Source organism: Galendromus occidentalis, unplaced genomic scaffold, assembly GCF_000255335.2.
Source record: "Galendromus occidentalis unplaced genomic scaffold, Mocc_1.1 scf7180000076336, whole genome shotgun sequence".
Classification (NCBI taxonomy): Eukaryota; Metazoa; Arthropoda; class Arachnida; order Mesostigmata; family Phytoseiidae; genus Galendromus; species Galendromus occidentalis.
This window is the reverse complement of record NW_003804325.1, coordinates 147,181-170,633: the sequence shown is the minus strand read 5'-3', so window position 1 is coordinate 170,633 and position 23,453 is coordinate 147,181. Positions and strand designations below refer to the sequence as shown.

General features: G+C 50.7%; 10 protein-coding genes and 1 long non-coding RNA gene across 12 annotated transcripts; 5 read left to right on the top strand and 6 right to left on the bottom strand.

Annotated features, from left to right (window-relative positions):
* Window positions 1-85: 85 nt before the first annotated feature.
* Window positions 86-2,665, bottom strand: LOC100902915 (alkylated DNA repair protein alkB homolog 8). The gene is made up of 8 exons (XM_003738855.1): window positions 2,498-2,665; window positions 2,187-2,424; window positions 1,937-2,053; window positions 1,615-1,830; window positions 1,337-1,511; window positions 1,027-1,234; window positions 433-921; window positions 86-328 (listed from the first exon to the last, which is right to left on the bottom strand). The coding sequence occupies exons 1-8, from the start codon at window positions 2,606-2,608 to the stop codon at window positions 86-88; spliced, it is 1,797 nt and encodes a 598-aa protein (XP_003738903.1). The 5' UTR covers window positions 2,609-2,665.
* A 273-nt stretch (window positions 2,666-2,938) lies between these two features.
* LOC100898105 (UPF0669 protein C6orf120 homolog) lies at window positions 2,939-4,433 on the top strand. The gene is made up of 4 exons (XM_003738823.2): window positions 2,939-3,151; window positions 3,323-3,522; window positions 3,626-3,783; window positions 3,870-4,433. Exons 2-4 carry the CDS (start codon window positions 3,333-3,335, stop codon window positions 4,038-4,040), a joined length of 519 nt encoding a protein of 172 aa, XP_003738871.1. The 5' UTR covers window positions 2,939-3,151; window positions 3,323-3,332; the 3' UTR covers window positions 4,041-4,433.
* A 130-nt stretch (window positions 4,434-4,563) lies between these two features.
* Window positions 4,564-5,509, bottom strand: LOC100897958 (uncharacterized protein C9orf85 homolog). The gene is made up of 3 exons (XM_003738822.2): window positions 5,300-5,509; window positions 4,985-5,089; window positions 4,564-4,810 (listed from the first exon to the last, which is right to left on the bottom strand). The coding sequence occupies exons 1-3, from the start codon at window positions 5,316-5,318 to the stop codon at window positions 4,602-4,604; spliced, it is 333 nt and encodes a 110-aa protein (XP_003738870.1). The 5' UTR covers window positions 5,319-5,509; the 3' UTR covers window positions 4,564-4,601.
* On the top strand, window positions 5,426-7,724 carry ProRS-m (prolyl-tRNA synthetase 2-like protein, mitochondrial). The gene is made up of 7 exons (XM_003738821.1): window positions 5,426-5,669; window positions 5,868-5,925; window positions 6,065-6,214; window positions 6,338-6,531; window positions 6,614-7,070; window positions 7,175-7,378; window positions 7,467-7,724. The coding sequence occupies exons 1-7, from the start codon at window positions 5,650-5,652 to the stop codon at window positions 7,680-7,682; spliced, it is 1,299 nt and encodes a 432-aa protein (XP_003738869.1). The 5' UTR covers window positions 5,426-5,649; the 3' UTR covers window positions 7,683-7,724.
* Window positions 7,725-8,114: 390 nt separating this feature from the next.
* On the bottom strand, window positions 8,115-10,447 carry Usp12-46 (Ubiquitin-specific protease 12/46). The gene is made up of 5 exons (XM_003738820.2): window positions 10,205-10,447; window positions 9,594-9,830; window positions 9,174-9,435; window positions 8,787-9,036; window positions 8,115-8,647 (listed from the first exon to the last, which is right to left on the bottom strand). The coding sequence occupies exons 2-5, from the start codon at window positions 9,753-9,755 to the stop codon at window positions 8,317-8,319; spliced, it is 1,005 nt and encodes a 334-aa protein (XP_003738868.1). The 5' UTR covers window positions 9,756-9,830; window positions 10,205-10,447; the 3' UTR covers window positions 8,115-8,316.
* Window positions 10,448-10,878: 431 nt separating this feature from the next.
* Window positions 10,879-12,700, top strand: LOC108863640 (CWF19-like protein 2 homolog). The gene is made up of 8 exons (XM_018641848.1): window positions 10,879-10,935; window positions 11,076-11,126; window positions 11,278-11,336; window positions 11,590-11,836; window positions 11,931-12,099; window positions 12,197-12,300; window positions 12,416-12,593; window positions 12,678-12,700. Exons 1-8 carry the CDS (start codon window positions 10,879-10,881, stop codon window positions 12,698-12,700), a joined length of 888 nt encoding a protein of 295 aa, XP_018497364.1.
* A 79-nt stretch (window positions 12,701-12,779) lies between these two features.
* Window positions 12,780-13,832, top strand: LOC100902765 (CWF19-like protein 2). The gene is made up of 3 exons (XM_018641870.1): window positions 12,780-12,958; window positions 13,147-13,350; window positions 13,466-13,832. Exons 1-3 carry the CDS (start codon window positions 12,851-12,853, stop codon window positions 13,742-13,744), a joined length of 591 nt encoding a protein of 196 aa, XP_018497386.1. The 5' UTR covers window positions 12,780-12,850; the 3' UTR covers window positions 13,745-13,832.
* Window positions 13,833-13,945: 113 nt separating this feature from the next.
* Window positions 13,946-15,199, bottom strand: Chmp1 (charged multivesicular body protein 1). The gene is made up of 3 exons (XM_003738819.2): window positions 14,985-15,199; window positions 14,418-14,620; window positions 13,946-14,305 (listed from the first exon to the last, which is right to left on the bottom strand). Exons 1-3 carry the CDS (start codon window positions 15,109-15,111, stop codon window positions 14,024-14,026), a joined length of 612 nt encoding a protein of 203 aa, XP_003738867.1. The 5' UTR covers window positions 15,112-15,199; the 3' UTR covers window positions 13,946-14,023.
* Window positions 15,200-16,108: 909 nt separating this feature from the next.
* Window positions 16,109-17,193, top strand: LOC100897375 (uncharacterized). The gene is made up of 4 exons (XR_145238.1): window positions 16,109-16,205; window positions 16,453-16,548; window positions 16,647-16,755; window positions 16,849-17,193. It is a non-coding gene; the product is annotated as an uncharacterized LOC100897375 (long non-coding RNA).
* LOC100902620 (alpha-tubulin N-acetyltransferase 1-like) lies at window positions 17,149-18,429 on the bottom strand. Its single transcript, XM_003738853.2, has 5 exons — window positions 18,424-18,429; window positions 18,300-18,319; window positions 18,054-18,215; window positions 17,646-17,918; window positions 17,149-17,502 (listed from the first exon to the last, which is right to left on the bottom strand). The coding sequence occupies exons 1-5, from the start codon at window positions 18,427-18,429 to the stop codon at window positions 17,439-17,441; spliced, it is 525 nt and encodes a 174-aa protein (XP_003738901.2). The 3' UTR covers window positions 17,149-17,438.
* Window positions 18,430-18,597: 168 nt separating this feature from the next.
* Window positions 18,598-22,962, bottom strand: Pabp2 (poly(A) binding protein nuclear 1). 2 transcript variants are annotated; one of them, XM_018641865.1, is made up of 6 exons: window positions 22,536-22,962; window positions 21,303-21,348; window positions 20,949-21,061; window positions 19,771-19,939; window positions 19,293-19,426; window positions 18,598-19,175 (listed from the first exon to the last, which is right to left on the bottom strand). In XM_018641865.1, the coding sequence occupies exons 4-6, from the start codon at window positions 19,837-19,839 to the stop codon at window positions 18,797-18,799; spliced, it is 582 nt and encodes a 193-aa protein (XP_018497381.1). In that variant the 5' UTR covers window positions 19,840-19,939; window positions 20,949-21,061; window positions 21,303-21,348; window positions 22,536-22,962; the 3' UTR covers window positions 18,598-18,796. The 2 variants fall into 2 exon arrangements, with proteins under 2 accessions (XP_018497381.1, XP_003738866.1); XM_003738818.2 differs by lacking the exons at window positions 20,949-21,061; window positions 21,303-21,348; window positions 22,536-22,962 and having other exon boundaries at window positions 19,771-20,042.
* Window positions 22,963-23,453: the final 491 nt, after the last annotated feature.

Here is a 23,453-nt window from a genome sequence, read left to right as displayed (position 1 = left end):
GATGCTGAGCCGACAAAGGCTATAGGATACTCGAGGGGGGGGGAGGAGGACGAGAAGGAAACTATTGTAATAAAAGGCCACTGCATCACGTTTCCACCTCGTTTAATACTTGTTGCGTTTTCTTCAAAATTATACACCAATTCCCTTCGTCGTGGTATTCGTCCAGCAGCTCTATTCCCTCAATATCCTGAACGAGTGATCTCAGTTCACCCTTGTCGAACACATGGTAATATCGTTGCTGCGTATCGTTATTCTCGGATTTCTTCCATGGAACGAGAACATCTGAGTTCGAAAATGCGCATCGGTTCGTGTGTACCGGGAGAGTGACCTGGAATCGAGCAGATATTATTCCGAGCCTGGTTTGTGCTAGACCAGAGTCCAAGGAAATTCAGGAGAGGTTGGGAAGTCCTCTATTACGATAACGGTACACACCTCAGCCTTGCCGGCACGAATGCATGCGTGCCTCGCTGTAGCGGTAGAAGGATCACCACCCTTCAGATATTTCGATCCTCCTCGGAGGTTCTGATCGAAGGCCCACACACTTATCAGCAGCTTTCCATCTTTCTTGAGGAGACTCAGCAACTGTTCGATCGCCTGCCTTCGCCTAAGTGACGTGGAGAGATGATGAATCACGGCAATGCAGATAACGGCATCGAAAACCGCATGTCTGAATGGCAAAGCCAAGCAATCACACTGCAACGCCTGCAGATTCTTCCGACGACAGATTTCCAGGAGCCCCGAGCTGCGGTCGCAGCCGATGAAACTCAGGTCTTCCCTGTTTTTTATGAGCATGTTCTTTCCGTTCCCGCATCCCACGTCGACTACCAGAGAACAATCTGGGAGACTGTTGAGGAACTCCACCACTTTCGGCCACTGACTGTGACGGGTATCGCTGAAGTGACTCGCTATGTTTTCGTACACCTGCAGAGAAAGAATCTCTCACAATTTTGCCGTTGAATTCCGTATAAGGGAGTCGGTAGGTCTCAACTTCGGAAATACATGAACGGCGCGATGGGCTATTCTCACTTCATGAACATGTAGCTTCTCTAGCTGCGCCGCGTCGGATTCATCCAGGGAAAACTTAAGTCTCGAATCGCAAAGAGATGGGAAGCTGCAATCACATGCTTCCTGGGAGCGAACGCGCCGGAATGTGAACGATGTTCGAACCCCCCGAGCGACGGCTAGGGGCGCACCCGAGCCGCTCGGAATGAGATCGTACTTCCTGGGTATGATGCTGAAAAAGCGAAATCCGGAACAATCAGTAAATTTACGGTTTTTGAGCGCGCTTCTAATCATGTTGATATCGTATGAGTTCGATATGACCCCGAAAACCGACCTATGAGTCCAGGCGTATCTGCTCTCGTCCTGCATCAGAGTCACGCTCCGCCTTGGAATTAGAACAGAAAGTTCCGTGTCGTCTTTCCGGTAGTTCACGACGACGTCCGCGCCGAGGGACACCACAACGATACACGAGGAGAACATTGAGTGCGTATCACAATGTGCGGGGATTCCTGCGGGGAAAAATTATTCGGAGCGAATCCACGCGCTAGAATCCCCGTTGGATTCCACGCATCGAAGTAGAAGTTTCTGTCGTTCGTTCCCGCTTCAGCTTACCGGCGCCAGCCTCATATCTGTTGACAGTGAGCTGATTCGGGAAGCAAGATTCCGGCATCAGCCCTCGGTGCACGAGCCCCTTGAGAAACTTGGTGCAGGGTTCTGGGATCGGTTTCTCAAGCAGAGGGTCGTCTCGGTTAACTCCATTGATCGCGTAGTCGAAACGGTATCCGAAATGTTCAACCAGACGGTTCTTGAGGAGACAGCTAGCGGAATCTTGGGAAGAATCGAGAAACAATAAATAACTACTTGATTTCACCGCCCCAAAACCTCGCTGAGGTAAATCGTCATCGGAAGCCTCGAGATCAGAAGTCCGACATACCATCATCGAACGAGCAGAGTTTCAGCCAGGCGGCTTCATCTTCGGGCGATAAGCCGTTCTCGATAATCTCCAGACCCGAGGGCAGGGAACTGCTCTGCAAATCAGGATCTGGGATATCTGGAATCGAGGGGAGCGCCATCAGTTATCGCCTAGGATGGAAATCCTGGCTCTAGTGCATGAAGCAAGCATGGAGCAAGCATATCCGACCGAGAGTGTTTGGTCTGCCCCTTCTTTGGTGAGAGATGCTCACCGCCCTCCAGATATCCCGCGTGAACCGGCTGTCCATCGAGATAATCCAATGATGACGATCCGTCGAGATTTTCAATCACAGCAGACGCAGCTTCGATGTTAGGACATCTCACGACCGCATATGTTTTGTCCGGGTGCAGCACGACGTCATAATGCAGATTGTCCGATTCAGGAAGGGCTCTCAGGATCGAAGACGTCAAACCACCATTGACTAATCCAGCATTAGAGAGCAGCACGAACTAGAAAATAGCATCGCATGAGCCGCAATCGAAAATGAAGCTCCGTCTGGCCTTATCGAACGAAAGTTCTCACCTTTGTTGGCGCGGCGGAGAGTTTCACCCCGAAATCGTTCTCTAGGCTCTTCCCCGCTTTGATGAGCTTTTTGTGTCTCTTCTTGGAAGATCGCTTGGCATGATCAGACATAGTGGTGATCGATCGTTCACAATCCGACCAGATGTGCCGTCATTCAGAGAATCCACCGTGACATCGACGTTCGATTCTTCTCCACGCACGCGTTGGCTCCTTCGAATTTTCCCTCTCTCGACAACGCACACAGCCGCCGGTTCAGCGGTGCTCATGGTTTTTGGGGGAATGGACGATCTTTCTTTGAAAATCGATATCAGAGTCGAATTGCGCGACTGACGCACCAAGCTTCTAGCTTATAATATCGCTCAAGTCTCAGGCAAGACGATTTGTGGTGACCGAGCCATACCGACCTTCGGCAAGGGGAGATTCAAGTTTGGCGCCATTGTCATTCTCGTATTGTGTAAATAGGAGGTCGGGAACGAGAAAACGACACCTGCTTTTTCAACGCCTCGATAAGTTTCAAGCGACCCCGCGAGGGCTGTGAGCGAGGTGTTCAATTCCGGAATCCTCAGTGCTGCCAACGTGACATGTCTCTACTATTCTCCGCTTTTCAAATGAGAATTTAGATACTCGGAAAGAGCGCGCTATTGCAGAACACAAGTATGTACTTTATACGGAAATTCCTACTTTGAGCAGTGCTCCTGACGGTCGGGCTTATCGTCCCGTGACTTTCGGAAACGCGAATAATTGTTGACGGGGAAAATACGGTGAGGTCCCCTGGGGACAGCGATTTCACTGGTCTCATTCTGAGCGACATCCAATTTTCCACAGGAACGGGAAAATGTTGTTGTTGAGTCTTCTGTGCCTTGTCAATGCCATAACGAATCTGGAGGGACATGTGGTAGTCGATAAGATTTTAGCCACTATCGAGTCCGGCCAGTTCAGTTATTACACGCTGAACAAACCTGGAAGAGTCGTTATAACTCTGATTCCCAAGGAAGGAGATCCTGACTTGTACATAGGCGAAAATGGTCCGTTCGAAATCCTCGGGAATATCTGCTCAATTCAAATCAGTTCGAATCGATATTCCGCTCTTCGGAGCATTGCATACGTGAGCATCTCTGTGCCTTTCAGGGATAGAGCCTGATTACAGTATCGGGAACCATTCCTACCAGAGCACTTCATGCGGGATTGATCGCGTGGTCGTCCCGGTCATCGCAATCCGTCCCGTGGTGATCGGAGTTTACGGTCACCCGTCGCATGAGAAGTCAATATATGAGCTACAGGTCAAGGTAAAGTGTAATAACTCGAATTCCATGTCGGGAAATCGGTCCTCGACGCCCGTGTCATTCTCCTCACTTCATTCTCTTGATTCCAGATCGACCAAGACGCTACAGAGACCGATAGTGAATTACTGCTCGATGATGAGGACATGAGGACGGATTTCGTGGAAACAGATGCTTACAGAGGCGCATCTAATTTCCATGAATCTCCCTTGCTCAACTTCCTATCAACCGTGATGAGCATAATCATCGATGTATTGCTCTAGTGATCGGAGCCGTATTTGAAGCTTGAATGTGCAATGATACCATGCGTCGGCTGTCCGGTCCTGTTTGAAAGTTGAAATCTCTCTTCCTTGCGATGGAAGAGAGATTCCATCGAATCTGACAAGAGCAGGGAAAAACTCGCGATTTGAAAGAAGGGATCGCATCCGAGAATGGGATAGAGAGCTCATCTCTTGGTGTGGTTCTCACGCGGAGCTGACGTGCATTTTTTTCCCGAATGTGTAGCCAAAAATATGAAGCGCACCGCAGTCATCAGCCCTCGAGTCAATAACTACCGATGACGGTTATGGAGGAGCAGCGATACGGATGAATCCGAGAAACCAGCGATGGAGGGGAAGTATCCATCAAGGCCGACTGTTTTAGACTAATAAAAGAGGATTTTTGGTATCACGATTTTCCTTTAGGAAGAATCTTCTGTAAGTACGGGAGATTTTCCAGCTCCACAGACAACGGATGATGCTGCTCCCCTTCCGTATTCTATCGATCAATGATCACAACTATTCTCGATGGACGACACTTTAATTCGACTCTCGAAACCAACTGAATCACTCAGATTCATCAGGTTTCAGCGGAGGAACCTTCCCACACTTGGGACAAAGATCTGAGCTACCGGCGCATCCTGAGCACAGCATATGATAGGCTTTCTTAATATTTTTCTCGCCACATTTCGTGCATCGAGCCGGCACAGTCAAAGGTTTATATTTATCATATTTTATCTTCCATTCGAGGACGTCTTTGCACCGCGTACATACGCCTGTAATAAAAGATATTTCGGAACGTCAAATTTCGGAACGGCAGACCCAACCGGCGCGGTCTCTCCTCGGGTTTACGAGAGAGAGCGCACTAAAGATGGAGTGGGTAAGGTCCTCTGTGAATCGTTCCTCCCCCTCGAGACATCCTCCATATCCGAAGCCCGGTCAAGCCTCACCTTCTATTGAGAGATTCTGCACTGCTTTTTGCTGAGGCGTGAGGCCGTAGAGACCTGTCTTGAAAGCGAAAGTATTCTGATGTTTTTGTGCTCTTCTCCTGGAAGCTGTCGAAATGTGTTCAATGTGAGCGATGGGAACCAACTGTTGTCGAACTCGTCTACCTATTCGGTTTCCAAGTGAATCGTTCATGGGCGTGATGAGACGAACAGAATACTGACTTTCCTGGAATAAGTCGTCCGGCTAGCTGTCATGCGCGAACCGTCGATAAAACCGGGACTGACATACGCGAGTGTATAATTCAGAAGTCTAATCACCATTGCTGCTGGTGCTCATCGTAGCTTTCCGTGACAATTTTGATTTCTCTGTTTGGAGTGAGCTACATGCGATCGAATCGGTTCTTCACTGAAAGGATGTCTGGCGTGTCTCCCGACAACAGGGATCGTCCTTTTTGAGAATCACACGCTCGGGACGTCGGAATTCGCGTACAATGCAAACGTTCGAATTCGTCGTGAAGAAGTCCCCTCGATTACAACAACGTCAACATGGGCACGTGCGAGTGAGCAGCGGGTGAGAGCGAGCGGAGCTGAGCAGACAGCTCGGCAGAAACACAGAGTGGGTGCGCGACTCATTGGCTGAACTCCGATATCCAACTTCATAGTGCCTAATGTTTCTCAACCCACGGAGGTAAATCGGAGGTCGCGCTTTAGCCGTCCTCACATTGCTTTTCTGTAAGCTTTCCGTCGATCGCTGATCAGACACTCGGAACGAACTGCCGTTGAGCTCCCAATCGTATCTTTCGCGGCGACGGGCAGCCGGCAAACATCATGAGCAGAGCGTTTCTCCTCGATTGCTCTGCCTGGATTAGAAAATTGGACATTCTAGGTTGTATTCGCGGACGAGCTCTTTCTTCACCTTCCCGTCATTCAGTAAAGCAGCCAAGGTAATGGAAGAACCTCTCGAAGTTCTCGACTGATTTCGAGTTCTCGGAGTATATCGAGGAGGGAATGCCTTCTTCCTCTCCTTACCCCGCAGAAGACCAAGAGACGTCTGTCGAGAGTAACCCCCGACTCGATTTACAGGAGGATCGAGGCGATGTTGCCTACCAGACAATATTCGCGATCCAGCCACTCAGTGCCGGGACATTCGCCATTCTACCTCTAGCGAACAAAGTCTTAGAACGACTCACCAAAATAATCGATCATGAATTCCAGGCGATCGATGGGCAGAAAGTAAAACTCGATTCGAAGATCCTAAGCTCAAATCCTCTATCAGTGCAGTGATTATTCGAATGGAGTCCCGACCCAAACGTATGCCACGACATATTCTCACGAGCTCGTTGCTCTCCTCATCAGATCGTTCTGCCGTCCCTTAGCCATTCACAACTTTGGCGAAAAAGCGGCCGATGGGACCGTTACGGACCAGTTCTATTTCGAGTCACAGACAGGGCGGGACAGGAGTTCTGCCTCGGTCCAACGCATGAGGAAACCGTAACGCAATGTATTGCCGCCCTGGAAATATCATCCGTCGGAACCAAACTCCCTATACGGTGAGATCGGCGATTCTCGGGGGGCTCCGCTCTCGCCAATCGGATCTGGCCCACCATGACGATCCATGTCCCACTATTGCAGACTCTATCAGACGTCTTGGAAATTCCGGGATGAGGACAGACCGAAACGAGGTCTCCTGCGGGCACGAGAATTTCTAATGGCAGACATGTATTCCTTCGACTCCGACCTGGAAAAATGTCAGGAAACCTACGACACAGTCACCGGGGCATACGACAGAATCTTCAATCGAATTGGTTTGCCCTTCGTGAGAGTGTTGGCGAGCTCCGGGGACATGGGCGGATCGGTGTCTCACGAGTATCACTACTGCTCGCCGCACGGTGAGGATGTCGTCTATGCCTGTGGGACTTGTGAGCACAAAATCAATGGGGAGGCTCTGAAAGATGCCAATGATACCCGATGCCCTAGCTGTTCATCAGAGATGCAGAAGCTTCAGGGCATTGAAGTCGGTCATACCTTCATTTTGGGCGACACCTACTCGAAGCTTTTCGGCGCGAAATCTTTCCAGAACGGCCAAAATGTGAGTGTGGAATTCCCCTCCCCCAAAAATTATCGCCGCTTGCATCTCCGCGGGATGGTTCTCAAGTCCCTCATTCTCAACCAGGACCCGATCTTCTCTCCTAGCTTCCACTGCAAATGGGATGTTATGGCATTGGCGTGACCCGCATAATGTCTGCCGCAGCGCATATCCTATCTCAGGGGCTTAAACTTAAATTGCCCGACGCCATAGCTCCTTTCACCGTCGGAGTGATCGGGCCGAAACAAGGCTCCAGAGAGTACGAGGATCTGAATCCCCGAGCCATGGAGATGGCTGACCAACTCGATAGGGTAAACGGTCTTCCATGATGAAACTCGTCGCCGCACAATAGATGTATAACGAGCATTCAATCCTTCAAACATCGTGAATATATTTCAGATCTTGCCGAGTCATCGCGTCATCTTCGACGACAGGAAATGGTCGATCGGCAGGAAGCTCCTGGAACTGAAATCGAGCGGCATCCCTCATCAGGTAGTTCTTGGCAAAAATGGACTCGAACTCCACTCGCCAGACACCGAGTTCACGAATGTGGACGGACCTGAAGTGATTCACAACTTTTTCAAAGAACTAGTCGTCAAGCGTGAACTCTTGTGAATGAATCGCCGGACTAGAATAAATCCCTTATACCGAATAAGATTGCTCATCCCGACTTCCGGAAGGAGCTCTGCCCGCTTCGGAGTGCTATCTATGCAACGATAACAAACGGGATAGAAATTGATAACAGTTTATTTATCCGCCCTCGTTCCTCTCCGCGGCATCAATTCCCGCTCCGATAACTTGATGAAATAATATATTATATCACTTCATATGTACACGACAACTCGTCCCCGCCATCAGAAAGGTCAGACGATTGATGCTTGCTCGCCCCTTAGCTTGCGTACGCCGTATTCCGATGGAATCCGCTCAATCCTCCGAAGATCTCTTTCCTCGGTCTCGCGCAGAAGGACTCGACGGAGGAAATTCACTCGATCTGTTGGTTCGATAGATCCAGAAACGCTGTGAGGCGAAAGCCTCGGGAACAGCGTTCAATGATTATCGTAAGTCGTCCCTCAGTTGGCAAGATGGATCGAAATGAGCAAGTTTGCGCTTCCTGAATTGTTCCGACTGACCCACCCGGTCTATCACTGTTACCGGCTCGCCGTCGAGCTCACTCATAAACTAATCTTTGGATCTGTACGCGGGATGGTCTTTGGCAGTCCCCACAAAACAACAATTTGCTTTTCTGGTCTCACTCTTTCGACTGGTAGAAAAGAATGTATCCCGACTCCGAAGCCTTTGGAGTGTCCTGTGTCAGCCCGAAAAAGTCGTCAATTGTTGTCGGATCGATCTTATCAACGATGTCATCATCGAAGAGTAACCAGACCCCGTGCGATTTCACTATAGAGATGTAATGGCCCCGATTGGGACCGGTTCCGCAGTGCACAACGATAGCGACGAGGTCGTACAGACGATCTCCGTTCACAGCATCGTCTGAAGTATTGAACAGTCTGAGTTCCAGTGGAAAGACGACACGCCAAGAGAGCTTCGTATTGCGATTCTGCTGCTCGGTGTACTTGAATCTGGAATGAGGAAATAAGACCGTGAGGAATGGCTCTAATTACTCCCGTCTCGGGGAGCTGCTCGGCTCGTCAGCTCTAGCTCGACGCAAACGACCGCCTTTCCTCCGGGAACCAGAATCCAAGTTACGGAGAAACGAACCTTTTGAGGTGCAGAGCTAATATAGGTGGAAGTTTCTTTACTTTAAGGGATTTCTGGGCTTCCTGCTTCGAGTTGCACTGCTCGCAGTGGTACTTGTGTTCACCACGCAGGGTTTCCGTTGAACTGAAGCCGCGTAGACAGTGGCTTATTGAAGTATTCGGAGAGATGTCCACGGACAAGTCCAGGAAATCTTCGTCTTTCGAAGAGATCGTTTCGCAAGTCAAGCACCGAGTTTCGTTCACGAGGGTACCTGATCATCGAATACGAACATGATTATTCGGCGATCTCCCGAACAATCAGACTTCATCTCATTTCTCGAGATCTCCACGTTCAGAACAGATTCTTTTAATTATCGGGGCATAAGTTAAACGAGACGGAGAAACTCACCTTGGAATATTTCATGCACCCATGACGGCTCTTTCGATATACTTTCAGCTTGCAAGAGATCTCCGATCGTGTTCAAGAGATAATTGAGGAACTCGTGCGCATCCTGTTGTAGATAATTATCGAACACCTCGTTGTCCTTGCGCAATCTGGCTATGAACTTTTTCGGCGCCAACGTGCCGGTTTTCTTCTTATGCGAATGTATATTATGGAACAGATCCGCCAGACACGTCAATAAGGTTTCTCTGGTTCGTTTGTTCTTCGCCTGCAAGTGCATTCCAACGCTCAGACCTGGTCCTGCAGCCACGATTGCATTGCGAGCTTCGGCCGCGACGCAGCAGGAGAGCACTCCCAGCGTCCCTGTCCCGCGTACATAATCACGTGAATATTGGCGCTCAGCGGTCATCGCTCGACCACACTCACCTTGTATTCGAGAACTTTTTCCCTGAAGGGCTTGCAGTAGTACAGGGCTTGCAGAACCGAATTACAGTAACAAGTATTGCCGAAATTCACCAGACCGAGATAGCGCTCGGTTGACGGGATGGCATCCTCCCGATCATTGAGCAGAGAACCGTTTGCCCCCATGAAGCTGGCCCAGGGCAGCAGCTTCCGCAGGTGATGCACCTTCGACGTTATTTTCGGGGTAGCCACGGTGCGCGACTGGAACACGAAGCAAACGTCTCTATTGAGTTTCGACCACAAGCATGTCATCGTGACTGATCTGTCACCCACAAGCGTAGCATTCAGCGCAGGTCGAGACCAGAGGGAAGGTTTGCGGAACTTCTCTCCCTATGTTCGTCGCAGCGTCGGGAAAGCTGAGAATCCGCACGTCGGAGCCGCGTGATATCGCGGATGGATGAACTGCGATAGTTTCAGATCTCGGCGGCTTTCGCAAATCCGATGATGCGTGGACTCCAGAGACTCCTAGGAACGATCTTGGATCGAACTGTTCTACCTCATTCTGCAGCGTAGCCTACGACGATCCCCTGAGAGCGATCCCTGTGCAACTGTTCCTGGACCGCGACGATTCTTACCTGGGTGAATGGTACTCAACAGAGACGAGAAATCCACGGAGGTGGAGAGAGGCGTTTTCATTCGCTTCCGAATCGAACTGAGCTTCAAAGTCTATCTCGGCAGCGGTCGATCTCGATTGACCTTATACTGAGAAGTGCAAAACAAGCCCACAAATTCATCGCGGTGCTTCACATCATTCGCTTGACACAATTATTGTTCTTCATCAACTCACTCAGTCAGCTCTGCTGCTGCTGTCGTGTTTTCGGTGTTACTTATCAAAACAAGAGAGTCTCCGCTGAGGGCAGGATTCGACCGCCAAAACAGCGGGGTAACTTACCACCATTCCAGAGGTAACGATCATTTCGGCTTGAGATCGACAGAAACGCGGGACTAGATCGGACGAGGACGGAACACGTCTGGAATGGTGGCTTGAAAGGCCGAAAATGGATGGGAACGATTCTTGTCGAATGGATTCTCCATTCCCAAAACCGTCTGCTGCGCGGCCATGTTTTCGGACGAATGGCCGTGGCTGCTGAGTGACAGCCGCCGAAAAAGCCGCGCTAGTTCTGATCCGGTATCCGAATCTTTCCGAGTGTCATTCGACCGATCGAGCTTAGGATCGGCATCTGACTTTGCCGGCGGGGGATCTCTGCGACTTGGCGAGAGTGAGCAGAGAGTCTGTCCAATACGCAGAATGGGGAAGCATAAGCACAAGAAGAGCAAGAAGTCCAGTAGGCGCAGAGAACATGAGGTGAGCACTCCGGAGGATTTTCCCTCCAGAAATGTCGACAGCGAGAAGCTCGCCCTGTAGTAGTGCGGAAGGAATAATGGTGTGAGAGTTCTATCCGAACCTCAGGGTCTAAGCAATGAAGGTTCCTTCCCCATCTTCAGGACAGTTCGGATGAATGGGAAGAGAAGACAGCTCCTGTGGAGGAAACTTCGGTTTGTTCAACCGCTTCTTGAAGTCTTGATTCTGTCAGAAAACCCTGGGCAACCGCCTCGGAAAAAATCCTGAGCCTCTCGATGCCAATGGTGGGTGTCGGCCGATTCCGGGGAATCGATTTATGTATATCATTATTTTTCATCTCCACAGAGATCCAAGGCACATTTGAAGATGAGGAAACCCCTCGACGACGATGACGACGACTCACAGTGAGTTCTCACCGGGCAACCAGCTTCATATCGTTAGAGCTATGTAGCTCCACATTCTGCGTTCCTTCTCTCGATTATTGGGACGGCGAATTTCTAGGAGACCGAGTGTCCGCCGGCCGGAAGCTCGCAGCGTATCGAGGACCCACGATCGATCTTCCTGGCGGAAGCGAGATTACGCGGGAGACAAGCGTAGTGAACGCGACGTCGAGGACTCGGGGAGAGCTTCCGAAAGGCAAAGGGATTCGAGTACCAGACGTTGTGAACCTGATGCGCGAATCAACGTATCTGCTGCCAAAGAGGAGGTCCTTGAGGAAAGTCCTTCGGAGAAAGAGAAAACCGACCGCGACTGCGCGCATGGCTCGCGAAGATCTGAGGAGCAGACTCGGGATAACCCCGAAGAGGATAAGGATCGGACGAGAGTCGTCCGGAGTCTGCCGGCTGATGACGTCAGGATCACGATGGGGAAAGACGTTTCGAAGGGCGGAACGCAAACACCCGCGGTGAGTCTTCTTCGATTTTCGAATGAGAACATCGCTGAAATATGAAGTTAATCCCGCCTCCTTTGTATTCGCTGTAACTGGTTCATGTCGCCAGGCACTCGGTAAAGACGATATGAATAAACTGTCGGCGAAGATACTCAAAGCAGAGTTACGCGGCGATCAAGAGACTGTGCAGCGCTTGAAAGCGAAACTGGACGTCGCTCGACATTTGGCCGAACAAGCAGCGGGAGATGAGGAGACGAGGGTCATTGTCATAACGAAAAGTGAGCATAGTCATCCCCCTATTTTTGATTCGTGGCAAACTATATCCGCTGTGTGAGTCTGAGCTCTCCATTGCGCTTCTATTGCCCTCCCCAATAGGTGAAAGTCGGCACGATCAGGGAAAACGCATTTCGAACTCTTCTTGTGGACGAGAAAAGAAGAAGATGCGAAATGACGACGCTTGGCATCGTCTCGAAGATAAGGTCAGCGAATGCGTGCCGCTGATTCCAGCAGTCGACTTCCGATTTTGCATCGTTCGGTTCTCTACAAGAATTTCCTCAGGAAATGTCTAAAGTTCTTTCTAAATCCTCAATGCAGTTCGTTCGCAAAAAAGTCGAAAGCGACGAGAGGATGGATGCAGTGCTCCAGCGAGCCATCAACAAGATGGAAGCGGGCTCAAGTCGAGAGCTAACCGAAGGAAACGGAGAACACGACGACGAAGACGATGAAGAATCAGGAGTGCGAAGCCAGCTTCCGCTAAATCCCGCGATGAGAGGTAAGTGCCGAGTGCCAGGGGCAAACCCCGGCCGACCGTGATACATGGTCACGGATCAAGCCTCGCGATGTTCGTGCGCTCTAGGCATCGTGAGTTTCTCGTATTGAGTTTTGGGAGTTTGCGGGACTCTTCTCAACGGCTTATCCTTCCCAGATCGTTCAAGGGCCGACAGCTTCGTGGCATCCTGCCCGTTCTGTGTGGAGTCATCGACGTGCGTCAAACATCTCATCATCCATTCGGGAGAGAACGTCAGTCTGATGCTGCCCCGAAACAGCTCCTTGACCGATTTCCATTGCATCCTGGTACCCAAAGAGCACTTGCCCGTGCTCACGCAGGCGGACGAGGATACGTGGTCGGATTTGCAGGTAACTATTGCGATCCAGGATGAGGCTCGAGGGATTTGAACTGGGTCAACTACAACCGATGCTGGGAGCCTATGCCATTCGCCTTATCAAGCGCAGAATATCCTTGCGCTCCGGATTCCCGCTCAAACTTGGTACAGAAGAGGTTTTTAAGTGCGTGTTCGTCCCCCCCCTCCCCCCTCCCCCTCTAGAAACTCCGGAAGGTCCTGACCCGGATTTTCGAAGCGGAAGAAATGGATTGCATATTCCTGCAAACGAGCGTCAAGCTTTCCCAGCGATCGCATGCAGTGATGCAATGCGTTCCGATACCTGTGGAGTCGGCGGATATGATGCCCATGTATTTCAAGAAAGCGATCGAGGAGTGCGAGACCGAATGGAGTATGAACAAAAAATTGGTAGGTCCTTCGAATCGACGGTGCCCAGCTACATAGGATGAACCTCTCTACCTCCAGAATATGGAGCCGCTCCTGGTCCCACAGCTATGAGACGAATCGGTCTGACATTTTTCAGGTACGTCTGACTGACGGAGGAGCCCGATCCTGCATACCGAAGGGGCTTCCGTATTTCGCGGTGGATTTTGGCGAGCAGAATGGCTATGCCCATGTAATCGAAGATCGAGATAGATTCCCGGAATACTTCGGCTTGGAAGTTATCGGGAGTGTCCTGGATGTGGCGCCGTCCTTGTGGTTAAAACCGCCATCAGAAACCTTCCAGGAGCAGAGCAAGAAAGTGATGACGTTCGAGAACCTCTGGACTAAACACGACGGAGAAAAAAAAATCTCCTCCTGAAGGCTCAAAACGATCGACGGAAAACCTCGCCGAACCGACGGAGGTCTGCCATTGTGAATAAAAAAACATAATAAAGCTAGCGAGTTGAGACTTATGATGCAGGAGCGTCATACGAGATTTGTCCCGCTCGCCATATGTATAGTACATCGCCTCGAATCTGAAGACTCGATGAAGGTCCCCAATCATCAGAAAATGAGGATAAGAACAATCAAAACATATATTTATTCCATATTCATTTGGTACTTCCCAGGGGGTCTATCGGTCGAGGCTTAGGGTGGATCAGTTCCGTAGCGCGGCAAGTCTCCTCGCCAGAGCATCGTCTTCCTCCTTCGTCGTGACTTTCAAACCCGACACCTGATCCGTTGGAACTTCTGTCGCGGCAGAAGCCAATTTCTCCTTCAACTCCAGACCGTTCTCGTCCGCAACCTGTTGGATGAGTGCATCTACTTGTCCTTGCGGTGTTGTGGTCGCCGTGGTCGAGCCCATCGTATCTTCCATGACCGACGATCGTACATCGAGGCTTTCGAACTGCTCTTCGAACTTCTCCATGATTGTCGAAACCTGCAAATCGAGGGCTTCGGGTGAGGTGTTTTCTCATAAACCTCGAGAGAGCTTCAGATGGGTGGGTGGCAGGATCCACGTGGGCTATGGTGAGGTATATATATATAATGACCTTCTGGAGGTCCATGGCGTTGATTGCTTTATCGAGATTTTTCACAACGCTGCCCATGTTTTTCAAGACGTGATTCATTGCCGCGGCGCTCTTGACTCTGGACGCGACTCCGTCGACACGAGCTGCCATACGTAGGAAATTCGTGGCCTCGGTGCGTTTCCGTATGGAGTTCTCCGCGTAGATCTTTGCATTTTCAGTGTTCCCTGAAAACAGAGCGAGCAGTCATTCAGCTAATATCCATTCGGGTACACCGAGAGTCCGCGAACGATCCCGACCAAGCGCCGAATCTCGATCAGCTGGTGCCGTGACCCCACCAACTGTGCTGCCGTGGGGGTCTGACACTTCTACATACGCTGTCTGATTGCTGCAAGAGGTATTGCAAGCGGAATCAGTCACGGGTCGAAGGCAGCGATTCGAACGCAGCTATTGAGTTTCCCGAAGCTAGGCGAACAGCTGCAGCAGTTTCCGAGAGAGATCTTTTGAATACACCGATCGAGGGGAGCTGGACTGCTCCGAGACTGTCGAGAAAGAAAATCGACGGTTCAGAGTACTTTGCTAGTGACTCACCCTTCTCCAGAGCTTTTTTGATCTTGGTCTTTTCCTCACGCTCTTCTTTTTCGCAGCGCTTCGACATGCGCTCCAGCTGTTTCGAGCTGAAGCGTAATTGGAATGCCAATTCATCGAGTTTATTCATTGTGGGAGGCTTCGGGAACGATTGCAATCAATGGACCGGACCGCTGTCAATGAGAACTCCTCTTCCTCCACACAGTCGCGTTTCTGCTGCTTGCAGTGTCTAGTATTATTATTTTCGTTGCGGTAGTACGTGTGTGGGTCATGAGCTGCTCTCTCCCCGACCAGACTGGCGGTCAGTGCTGTGCGCCGTTGGGGTGCTGGGGCCGCCGCCGACGGGATGCGGCAACCGAGTATCGAGTATCGACGACCGAGATCTATTCCCCATCGCACGGCATCAAGGATCATGTGGACGAATTTCTTCTTGGGGTTATGCCGTCGCCAAATCAGGCCAAGTCCCGGATGACGGGGTATCAGCTGACGAGTGACGAGGGGATGATCGAGGCCTGAAATTGATGCAGGGCTAACTAAATGTTCTAGCGACGCAACGGTCCTCTCATCACTGCTGAGTCCCCTGGAGTGCATTCCAGTCGCCTTCACCGGAGACAGATACTACAGCTCGTTTGCGCGGAGCACGCTCCCGCGCATCCTCACTGATTCGTGGAGATCGAGAGGGCCCCATTGGTGCCACGGCCGCGCCGTGGCTGTGATTCGAAAACCCGACTTAGCGGAGAGGAGGGTAATAATAAAATAAACATACTGGTCCAAGTTGAGTTGACTACATGTAAATAGTTCACACGTCTGATTGCTGTTTTTCTGCAATCGATTGAAATGTTCTCCTCGGCCTGAAAGCGCCCATTGAAATCGACAGCGCTCTGGCGAAGTAAGAAATCATAATTCTCGGTTCGGAAAATGGAATTCGCCGATTCCGCTAGCAGAATCTCAATTGGCGAGTCATGATTGGCAGACTCCGCATCGCGCAAAATTTCGGAGCCGCTTAGGGAGCTCTATTACGAATTGCCTCTGTTTCTAGCGCCAGGGAATTCGATCACAGCACTGCCGCGGCCTGACCGACTTTCGAAGTCTGAATCGAATCACGATTGAGCAGCAAAAACAGAATCGGATGAACTCTCCGCAGCTCTCCGGCAGTCTGCAAAGAGACGGGAGAAGTATCGCTCGCTGATAATATGAGGGGTTCGGAAGGAGTCTCTAGCGAAGGTAAGGGCATGGGAGACGAAATTCCGAGCTCGCAGGGCAGGGGTCATTCGAGGAGCGAGGCGCCGAAGACCTCCGCTGTCAGGAATCCTGAGCTTACTGTCCCTGCGGGAACAACTCGATCTCTAGCACTCTTCCGATGATGAATCCATCTGACATCTCAACCTTCTTGGCGCTCCGGACCGAATCAAGTATTTCGAGTATTTGTCATTGAAGAGGACTCATGATTTCTCTTGTGGTGGAATTTCAGATTTCTTGTGATTGCGCACAGGAAGCGGAGATGTCCTTCAACGAGATCATCTGGGATATCATCCAAAATGATTTCCCTCAATTCTCCTCACTGCAGGTATGAGTTCCACGGTGATTCCTACTGACGGAGTCCAGTTCTATGGACCTCAAGGCTGACTGGTCCTCATTTCTGACTCGGTCGTGTCTTACCCTCAGATCTGGCTTGGATGCCTATTGGTCGCTATAATATTCACAAACTGCATTCTGGCCTTGATTTTATGGAAGAAGTATGGTCGAATGATTTCGGAGAGATTCATGAACCCAGGTGAGTCGACCGTCCGAAGTGAGTCTTTCGCCATGTCTTCCATTCCATCCTATATCGTAAGTTACGACTGGCACTCTCGTGTCTCTTCCCCAGCCACGAACAGATCATTGGAAGAGTTCAAGAAGGAGTTCATCCTGCTCAAGTTACCCATTCAGCACAGTCCCCGCATTTGATCTGCTCGGTCGATATATTTTCATCACTGATCCGATCTCGCCGGACTCACGTAACTTACGCTTCGACTCGTTAACTAAAAATGACGACAATCTGTCGGTCGTTCTCCCGTCCCGCCTTCGAGGTATACGCGCAGACAGAGACGGCGTTCTCCGCAAGTATATTAGTACTCTGTTTATTTATTTATTGATCGTTCGACATGGCCTCAGCATGCAGCATTTCATAAGTGAATGGATGTACAGTTGGAATAATAAAAGATCAAATGATGCGAGATCGTTACATACTCCTCAATGAAGGTGGGGAATGCAGGGATCTCTTCTGATGGACTTGTACAATGCATCGACTCGAGCGCATACTTACAGGATCAGTTGCTCCGAAATGCGGACTGTTTCCGGGACATAGCCTATGGAATGGAGCCTTCTGGGATTCCGGCCCCGAGTCACCGGTTTCGAAACCTTTCACAATCAAGTGAAAGCTCTCATATCTGTGCGCGCGTTCATCCTAATCGGAGTCTATTGTGAAAGCTCATCCATGTCATGCAAAGGCGCCTCTAACCCGAGTACCCTCCATGACGACCTGAGGAAAGGACAGCGCTTGTCAGTCATTGCCATTTTATGGCGTCAAAGTAGATTGGCTCGTGATAAAACCCTCCCCCCCCCCCCTGTGTGCTGCCTTTGAGTGAGTGCGGAACTAGGTACGAAATACTGATCGACACTCACGATTTGGAAATGAAATCGTCTCGGTCGTCGATATCTTGGAAGAACTTCAAAGTACAGGATTTCGAGGCGTAGAAATCTTCAGCCGACGCGTTCCCTGATCGTTCCCGCCTCCGCTTGTCTGGCGGGAATGGGAATCCGAAGAATATTGCGAACTTGTTCATCTGAGGAATTTGCGTCGACAGATTGAAATGCTTCCGTAGAAAGCGACGACAGCTCAAGCTCGGATTATCCACTGGTACGTCCCACGGCCGTCTGCCCTCGTGTAAGAGCATGCTAGAAACAATCATGAGAGCCATTAGAGACGAGTCTGTTTTCACGAGCAAGTCTAGCAAGCGGGATCGGAACGATAAGACTCCTGATGGCCTATCGAACAGACTTCCTCGAGAAGTAGAAAAACATGGCTCTAACCAGTCGAATAGCTTCTTTCCGTATCCAAGCCGGCGATGCTTTTGCTGAACGTAGAAGTCCAGAGCACACAAAACTGTCATCTCGTATGTCCGCTGAACCTCATCCTGTAGCAGTAGGTGTTTCCAGCCGACCTTCAAGAACCCCACCGCTTTTTGGAATGATCTGGAATGAATATTTCTTCATAAGTTATTCATGGATCGAGAAAAACATCTGTATCATGAGAAGAAGTCTCGATCTTATCCGAACTGTTCCTCCTGAACTGAGGACTGTCGGCGAAACGAGATTCGTGACTCAGTACGCAGTCTCCGGCCAATCGGAACACGCTCTGTCGATGATTTGACCGAGCAAAATGTGCTCCGCTGCGCCTCACAGACATCATGCGCCAACTCGATCCGCTCGTCCGCTTGCGATCCGAGATGCTACCTCTCTGATTTTCTTTTCAACCCCCTTTTTGTCCATTTCATCTTTTTCTTCATGATATTTTCACTCGCTTCCTTCTTTATCAGAAAATATTTTTTCCTTCTTTTTTTCTCTTTTTTTCTAGTGTTTTATTACTTTTTTTTTTATTATTGGGGTGTCGCGGGACATTCTTTTCGGATATTTTCACTCCTTTAGACATTGTTACACACACACACTGCTGTTATCGTAAACTTGGATTCTTCCCGGATCTTTTACATGAATTTCCTTCCTCCCCCTTTTCTGACAGCAGCTTTTCTGTGGAGCTGGTGTTTGATTTTCCTTTCTCAATAAGGAGCATATCCAGCGTAGAAGCCTCTTCCGCGACCTCTGAAAACACCCCGTCTTGGTGCTCGGAAACCACCTCTAAATCCTCTACCGCGTAACCCGCGTCCTCGGGGAGGTCGGTTGGTGGTGCTGATACCAGGCATATTGGTCCTCTTTTGGAGTACTTTTATCTGACGCCCTCGGAACAGACTATCATCCATGGCCATAGCCGTTTCCACGGAGTCTTTGTCCGCGAATTCAATGTAGGCGAAGCCTTTTGGATGACCAGAGAACTTGTCGCAAAGTATTGTGACCCGGTTAACAGAACCGCAACCATGGAAGTGCTGCTCGAGTTCTTCGGCTGTGGCTCCGTAATCGACATTTCCAACATAAATTGACCTGCAACAGAAAAAAACCTGGGATGATTCGCTGATCTTTCGTCCCGCGGCGCATCGGGATTCGATACCGTACCGTCGATCGAGATCTCGTTCGCTTCACGCTCTCAATCCTATTTACCTTTGATCTATTTCTTTTTTCTCCTGCTCACTGAGTTGCGTCGTGTTCTTGTCAACTTCGGACTGGAGTTTTTTCAACTTCTCAGCTTCTTCGGCCATCTCCCGAACACGAGCTCGGAGTGAGTCCAAGTCCTCCTGAAGAAGAAAAGAGCGTCCTTATTACTCTCTGCTCGCTTCGAATCATTTCGGAGGAGGTTCTCGTTACCGGCAGACCAGCGGAAGAAGGCTACCTCAGGAGAAACCAGAGCGCATGGCCACATACGTTCCACATTCCTGCATGAAGATCTCAGACGGGCGATCCGCGGCTAGGGCACCGTTAACAGCGAGATTCACCGCTTCGAGCGAAGCGGTGCTCAACGTCGCCGCGCCTCTGGGATCCGCCACGATTTCTCAAACCGAGTCCGGTCTTTCTGATCATTCCGGCCGGTAGAAAAAGAGCTACTACGGAAGATACGAGTATTGATTTGGACTTTACGTACCTCTTCGCCACCTTCGGCCATGGTGTCATCCTCGAGTAACAGTTCCGTTTCCTTTGTTGGTTCCTCCATTTTCGGATCGAGGACGGCCTCTATCTGGAGCACGATGAACAACTAACGAGCCCCCGACGGAAATTCAGGAACTTTGGATGTCTTTGCGGCGTCTGCCTGACTGCCAAACAGACTTCTTCTCACACCAGTACACAAGACCGACCAGCAGCAACAGTGGTAGCAGCACGACTCAAAGGATGGACACACACGCAGTCGTCGCCCGCCTAGACTACGTACCACGAACGATCACCACACGAGAACCACAACCTTTCTCGCGCTGTCGCAGCAGACTTTGACGGACTACAGCGGGCAGTAGCTCAATATATAGTCGGATCGGAGAGAAGAATTTTCGAAATCGAGGCGCGGCGTTCGCCTACCCCCACCGTTCTCGCAGAGAAGGGTGGGAGCTAATTGCATTTCTAGATGATCCGGAGCGGAGGGAGTCCAACCCCCCGTTCCGGAAAGTGATTAAGCGGATTACTGGCTGCACGCATTCGATGCATCCCCTCAAATTCTTTCGCTTCGACCCTTATTTTCGTTTCTCAAACGACTCACACCCGATTGTGAAAGAAATTCGAGAGCGGCCTCCCCGCTTGAGCTCTTGAATTCCTCGGGTGGATTCCCCGCTTTTGTTTCTAAAATCGCTCCGAAGAGCATGATGAGCTCCGCCGCAGAGTCCATTCGAGGGGGACGATGCCATTGCATCGACAGGAATCTTGCACCCCAGTCGATCGACGCCCCCCGAATCGCGGCCTGCGCGAGTTTTCTGGCGTCAAGTGGTTCCGTCCATCATGCGGCTCATCACCGAAACCGACGAGATTCCGAGCGATCGATAAAAAAACTACCCTCTGTATGGCGCTCGTAGAATGAGGTGATTTCGGAACATGGAAATCAAAGGGTTCTCAGCCCCCAGCGGTGAACCTGCTTCTCGAGCGAGGCTCGATGATATTCGGCTCCTCGTGTTTTCGAATTTCGGCTATCGCCGTAGCAGTCCCCCGTAGACTCCAGCGGAGCCCTAGTTGGGTCCTCAGATCTCTAGATTGGCTCATCTTTCGGCCTTGCTCCGGGAGCGTGAGCCCCGGCTTGATTGCTGATACACCACGTCTCGGAATCAAATTACTATTGCTCACCTCTCTTGAGTTTTTCTCCAGTTCAGTGCGACGACGTATAGCCTCTGCTCCGAGCCCGTTGGTGCCATCACGAAACTCTCCATGCAAGTTATCGGACTCTTCAATCCTTGTGCCTGGAAGAATCGTTTCTGTGACATTGTCCAACTCACAACCAGAGACTGCGCATCGGATATCCCTGTGCGCTTCGCCCTTGCCTCGGTCTGCCCGCAAGCTCGCACATGCAACGATCGCTCCCTGTGTCCATCGGGCATGCTTCGTGCCTCCGACTCCTTGAAATCTCCGTGAGGCACGGCTTAGTGTAGTCGATCGCTATCGTACGCTCTTCGAGCTGAGAAACGAGTTCCAGATACTCACCCTAGCGGAGCTTTCGCCGAGGGAATCAACGATTTCCTTCAGTTTCCTGGAAATAATCGGAATCCGGATCATATGGGCTGCCAGCTCGGATGTCGGCGACCCCAGGGCGAGCAATCCGCGATATCTCTGACCAAGCAATATCTAGGGCCGTGGTCATCCATTACGAAGATTAACACCATGCGCTGCGCATTCTCGATTCGACATGGGCGCTCCTCAAAAACGTACTGTGCCTCTGTTTGGCCGGGGCGGACGTCCTCGATTCCCAGGCCGAGGCTTCGATTTCATGCCCCTCTCAGATTCATTTTCAGTATTTCTGATACCTTCCCGTTTTCAACCTTCAATACTATTACCAATGAGTTTTTCGAGGAAGCTCGACTCGACAAGTGAAAACCCTCCATGGAACTCTTTTTGGCGCTCATTCGAGCCTTTTGATGACCCCGGATCCTCTAAATCCGGGCGGCGCGCATTCACTGCCAATCTCTTTGGTATGCCTCTTATGTTCCGTTTTAGGCGCCATCTGACGCCATACACCCGTATACAAGTTTGAGATCAAACGGCCCGAATGGGCTGACGACCTTTCGGAATGGCAATTATCGATGTCTGGTGCCTTGATGAGAACTACGGTCGAAGGAGGGAAGAGGATCCTTCGTCATTATTCTGATCCCAGCGGCGGCAAGCGGCATCCTCTGAGCCTCTCAGTTTCCCTCTGATTTCGCGAGAAGTGTCCCCGCAGGCCACGCATGCCGTGGAAGCTATCGGGCTCATTCCCATTAGGAAGAGCTACCTAGACCTAGTGAGGCTGGAGCGCGTGTGGACTGAATCGTTGCTGAGGATTCGATTCCTACTCAATCCCGTGATCGATCTTAATCCCAGTCGAGAAGCGGTGGTACTCTTCCGATAGATCTATCCGTCTATCCTAAGACTAAGCAAAGGTCCAGATATCCCCATTGTCCCTGTAGGGATCGCGCTTCGAGAAGCTTCTCCAGCATAACCCGGAAGAACAATCCCACCAGGGTCAAGATCCAGAATTCCTACTTCCAGTATTCAATCGAGGCGATTATTCGCGCCCCCACTTCTTGTCACTCTCAAACACAGGGGTTCGAGCGCCAGAGAATCGAAATTCCGCTCTCAGGCAGAAAGAATTCAATCGATAGCACCGCCAATCCGTGGGTTGTCGCTTCAATCATGGTGAAGGGGTCGCGGTAACTCGCATATTTGGTCCGAATAACTCACGTATAGGCTGCGGCCGTCAGTTCGATGGCATTGTCCGAATTCTCGTCTGGCGCTCCGTTCTCCACCTTGATGGAATCTCCACACCGCTGTACGATATTGATTTCAAAGGGAAGAGGTGAGACGAGGTTCTCCATGATCAAGGACGAATGTGTTGCTGTAGTTGGTTTCCGCAGCCTGGGCTGAGGAAAAGCAGCGCTGTCCAACAAGCTCACGAGGAATTCCTGAGTCTCTGCAGGGCAATCTTCACACATTCACATATCCCGGACTTCTCCGTGAGTGCCTGAATAGTGGCTCCAGTCTCGCACACCTGAGCAATGCTCTTTATGGAAATAGTCTATGGGACGAGGTGGTTGACAGCTGGGGGTCGATTGGTTTCTCTCTCAGTCTTCCTCCAGGGCAAGAATGATTTCCTTACACATGACACGGAGAAACGTCCCTGACGAGTAATCTGGTCTCGAAGTGCGGCGAGCGGGATCGTGCCAGGGTGGACGCAAATCCTTTGAAGTTGCCTCCACGATTTTCAAAGAAGAGCGATCAGCTGCTCGACAGGCTGCCAGCCGTCTGGCGTAACAGTTGTTCAGCAGACGACAAGTTTCTTCTCTCTCGCTTTCCCCCGTCTGGACATGGACGACGGCGACAGCTGAGATGAGCTTGAAAGTGAAACCGATGGCCAGCGCTCAAGCTGCGGCCAGGGGCTCTTCAATGAACCCTCTGTTCGCGCCTTGGTTTCGGGAGCAATCTTGAGATTGCACTGATATTCTCACTCATAGGGGTATAACCCTGTGCCAACGCCGTCGGCGCCAGCACGTGGACGCGAGCTGCGATGACAAGGGAAACTCGGGCTCCTGGAATCACGCTCTAGGCTACATTCTCAAGCTCGTGTATAATGAATGGAGGCGACGCGCTGGAAGAGAAACG

Coding starts and splice junctions, on each gene's coding strand:
- LOC100902915 (XM_003738855.1), bottom strand. CDS start 2,608: ATGTCTGATCATGCCAAGCGATCTTCCAAGAAGAGACACAAAAAGCTC. Junction 2,054..2,186: donor CGCGGGATATCTGGAGGGCG/GTGAGCATCTCT, acceptor CCTCGATTCCAG/ATATCCCAGATCCTGATTTG. Junction 1,235..1,336: donor AGATACGCCTGGACTCATAG/GTCGGTTTTCGG, acceptor TCGCTTTTTCAG/CATCATACCCAGGAAGTACG.
- LOC100898105 (XM_003738823.2), top strand. CDS start 3,333: ATGTTGTTGTTGAGTCTTCTGTGCCTTGTCAATGCCATAACGAATCTG. Junction 3,523..3,625: donor CTTGTACATAGGCGAAAATG/GTCCGTTCGAAA, acceptor TGTGCCTTTCAG/GGATAGAGCCTGATTACAGT. Junction 3,784..3,869: donor TATATGAGCTACAGGTCAAG/GTAAAGTGTAAT, acceptor TCTTGATTCCAG/ATCGACCAAGACGCTACAGA.
- LOC100897958 (XM_003738822.2), bottom strand. Junction 4,811..4,984: donor GCAGAATCTCTCAATAGAAG/GTGAGGCTTGAC, acceptor CTTTTATTACAG/GCGTATGTACGCGGTGCAAA.
- ProRS-m (XM_003738821.1), top strand. CDS start 5,650: ATGTTTCTCAACCCACGGAG. Junction 6,532..6,613: donor GGAACCAAACTCCCTATACG/GTGAGATCGGCG, acceptor CCACTATTGCAG/ACTCTATCAGACGTCTTGGA. Junction 7,071..7,174: donor CTTTCCAGAACGGCCAAAAT/GTGAGTGTGGAA, acceptor CTTCTCTCCTAG/CTTCCACTGCAAATGGGATG.
- Usp12-46 (XM_003738820.2), bottom strand. CDS start 9,755: ATGGGGGCAAACGGTTCTCTGCTCAATGATCGGGAGGATGCCATCCCG. Junction 9,436..9,593: donor AAAAAGTTCTCGAATACAAG/GTGAGTGTGGTC, acceptor ATGCACTTGCAG/GCGAAGAACAAACGAACCAG. Junction 8,648..8,786: donor TTAGCTCTGCACCTCAAAAG/GTTCGTTTCTCC, acceptor TCCTCATTCCAG/ATTCAAGTACACCGAGCAGC.
- LOC108863640 (XM_018641848.1), top strand. CDS start 10,879: ATGGGGAAGCATAAGCACAAGAAGAGCAAGAAGTCCAGTAGGCGCAGA. Junction 11,337..11,589: donor GACGATGACGACGACTCACA/GTGAGTTCTCAC, acceptor TTCGAGTACCAG/ACGTTGTGAACCTGATGCGC. Junction 12,100..12,196: donor GGTCATTGTCATAACGAAAA/GTGAGCATAGTC, acceptor CCTCCCCAATAG/GTGAAAGTCGGCACGATCAG.
- LOC100902765 (XM_018641870.1), top strand. CDS start 12,851: ATGCTGCCCCGAAACAGCTCCTTGACCGATTTCCATTGCATCCTGGTA. Junction 12,959..13,146: donor ATACGTGGTCGGATTTGCAG/GTAACTATTGCG, acceptor CTCCCCCTCTAG/AAACTCCGGAAGGTCCTGAC. Junction 13,351..13,465: donor GGAGTATGAACAAAAAATTG/GTAGGTCCTTCG, acceptor GACATTTTTCAG/GTACGTCTGACTGACGGAGG.
- Chmp1 (XM_003738819.2), bottom strand. CDS start 15,111: ATGAATAAACTCGATGAATTGGCATTCCAATTACGCTTCAGCTCGAAA. Junction 14,621..14,984: donor CAAAAAAGCTCTGGAGAAGG/GTGAGTCACTAG, acceptor CTCTGTTTTCAG/GGAACACTGAAAATGCAAAG. Junction 14,306..14,417: donor ACGCCATGGACCTCCAGAAG/GTCATTATATAT, acceptor CTCGATTTGCAG/GTTTCGACAATCATGGAGAA.
- LOC100902620 (XM_003738853.2), bottom strand. Junction 18,216..18,299: donor TCCTCAGTTCAGGAGGAACA/GTTCGGATAAGA, acceptor TATTCATTCCAG/ATCATTCCAAAAAGCGGTGG. Junction 17,503..17,645: donor GACGATTTCATTTCCAAATC/GTGAGTGTCGAT, acceptor TCCTTTCCTCAG/GTCGTCATGGAGGGTACTCG.
- Pabp2 (XM_018641865.1), bottom strand. CDS start 19,839: ATGGAGGAACCAACAAAGGAAACGGAACTGTTACTCGAGGATGACACC. Junction 19,427..19,770: donor TGGCCGAAGGTGGCGAAGAG/GTACGTAAAGTC, acceptor TTTCTTCTTCAG/GAGGACTTGGACTCACTCCG. Junction 19,176..19,292: donor AAAAAAGAAATAGATCAAAG/GTAAATAGGATT, acceptor TTTCTGTTGCAG/GTCAATTTATGTTGGAAATG.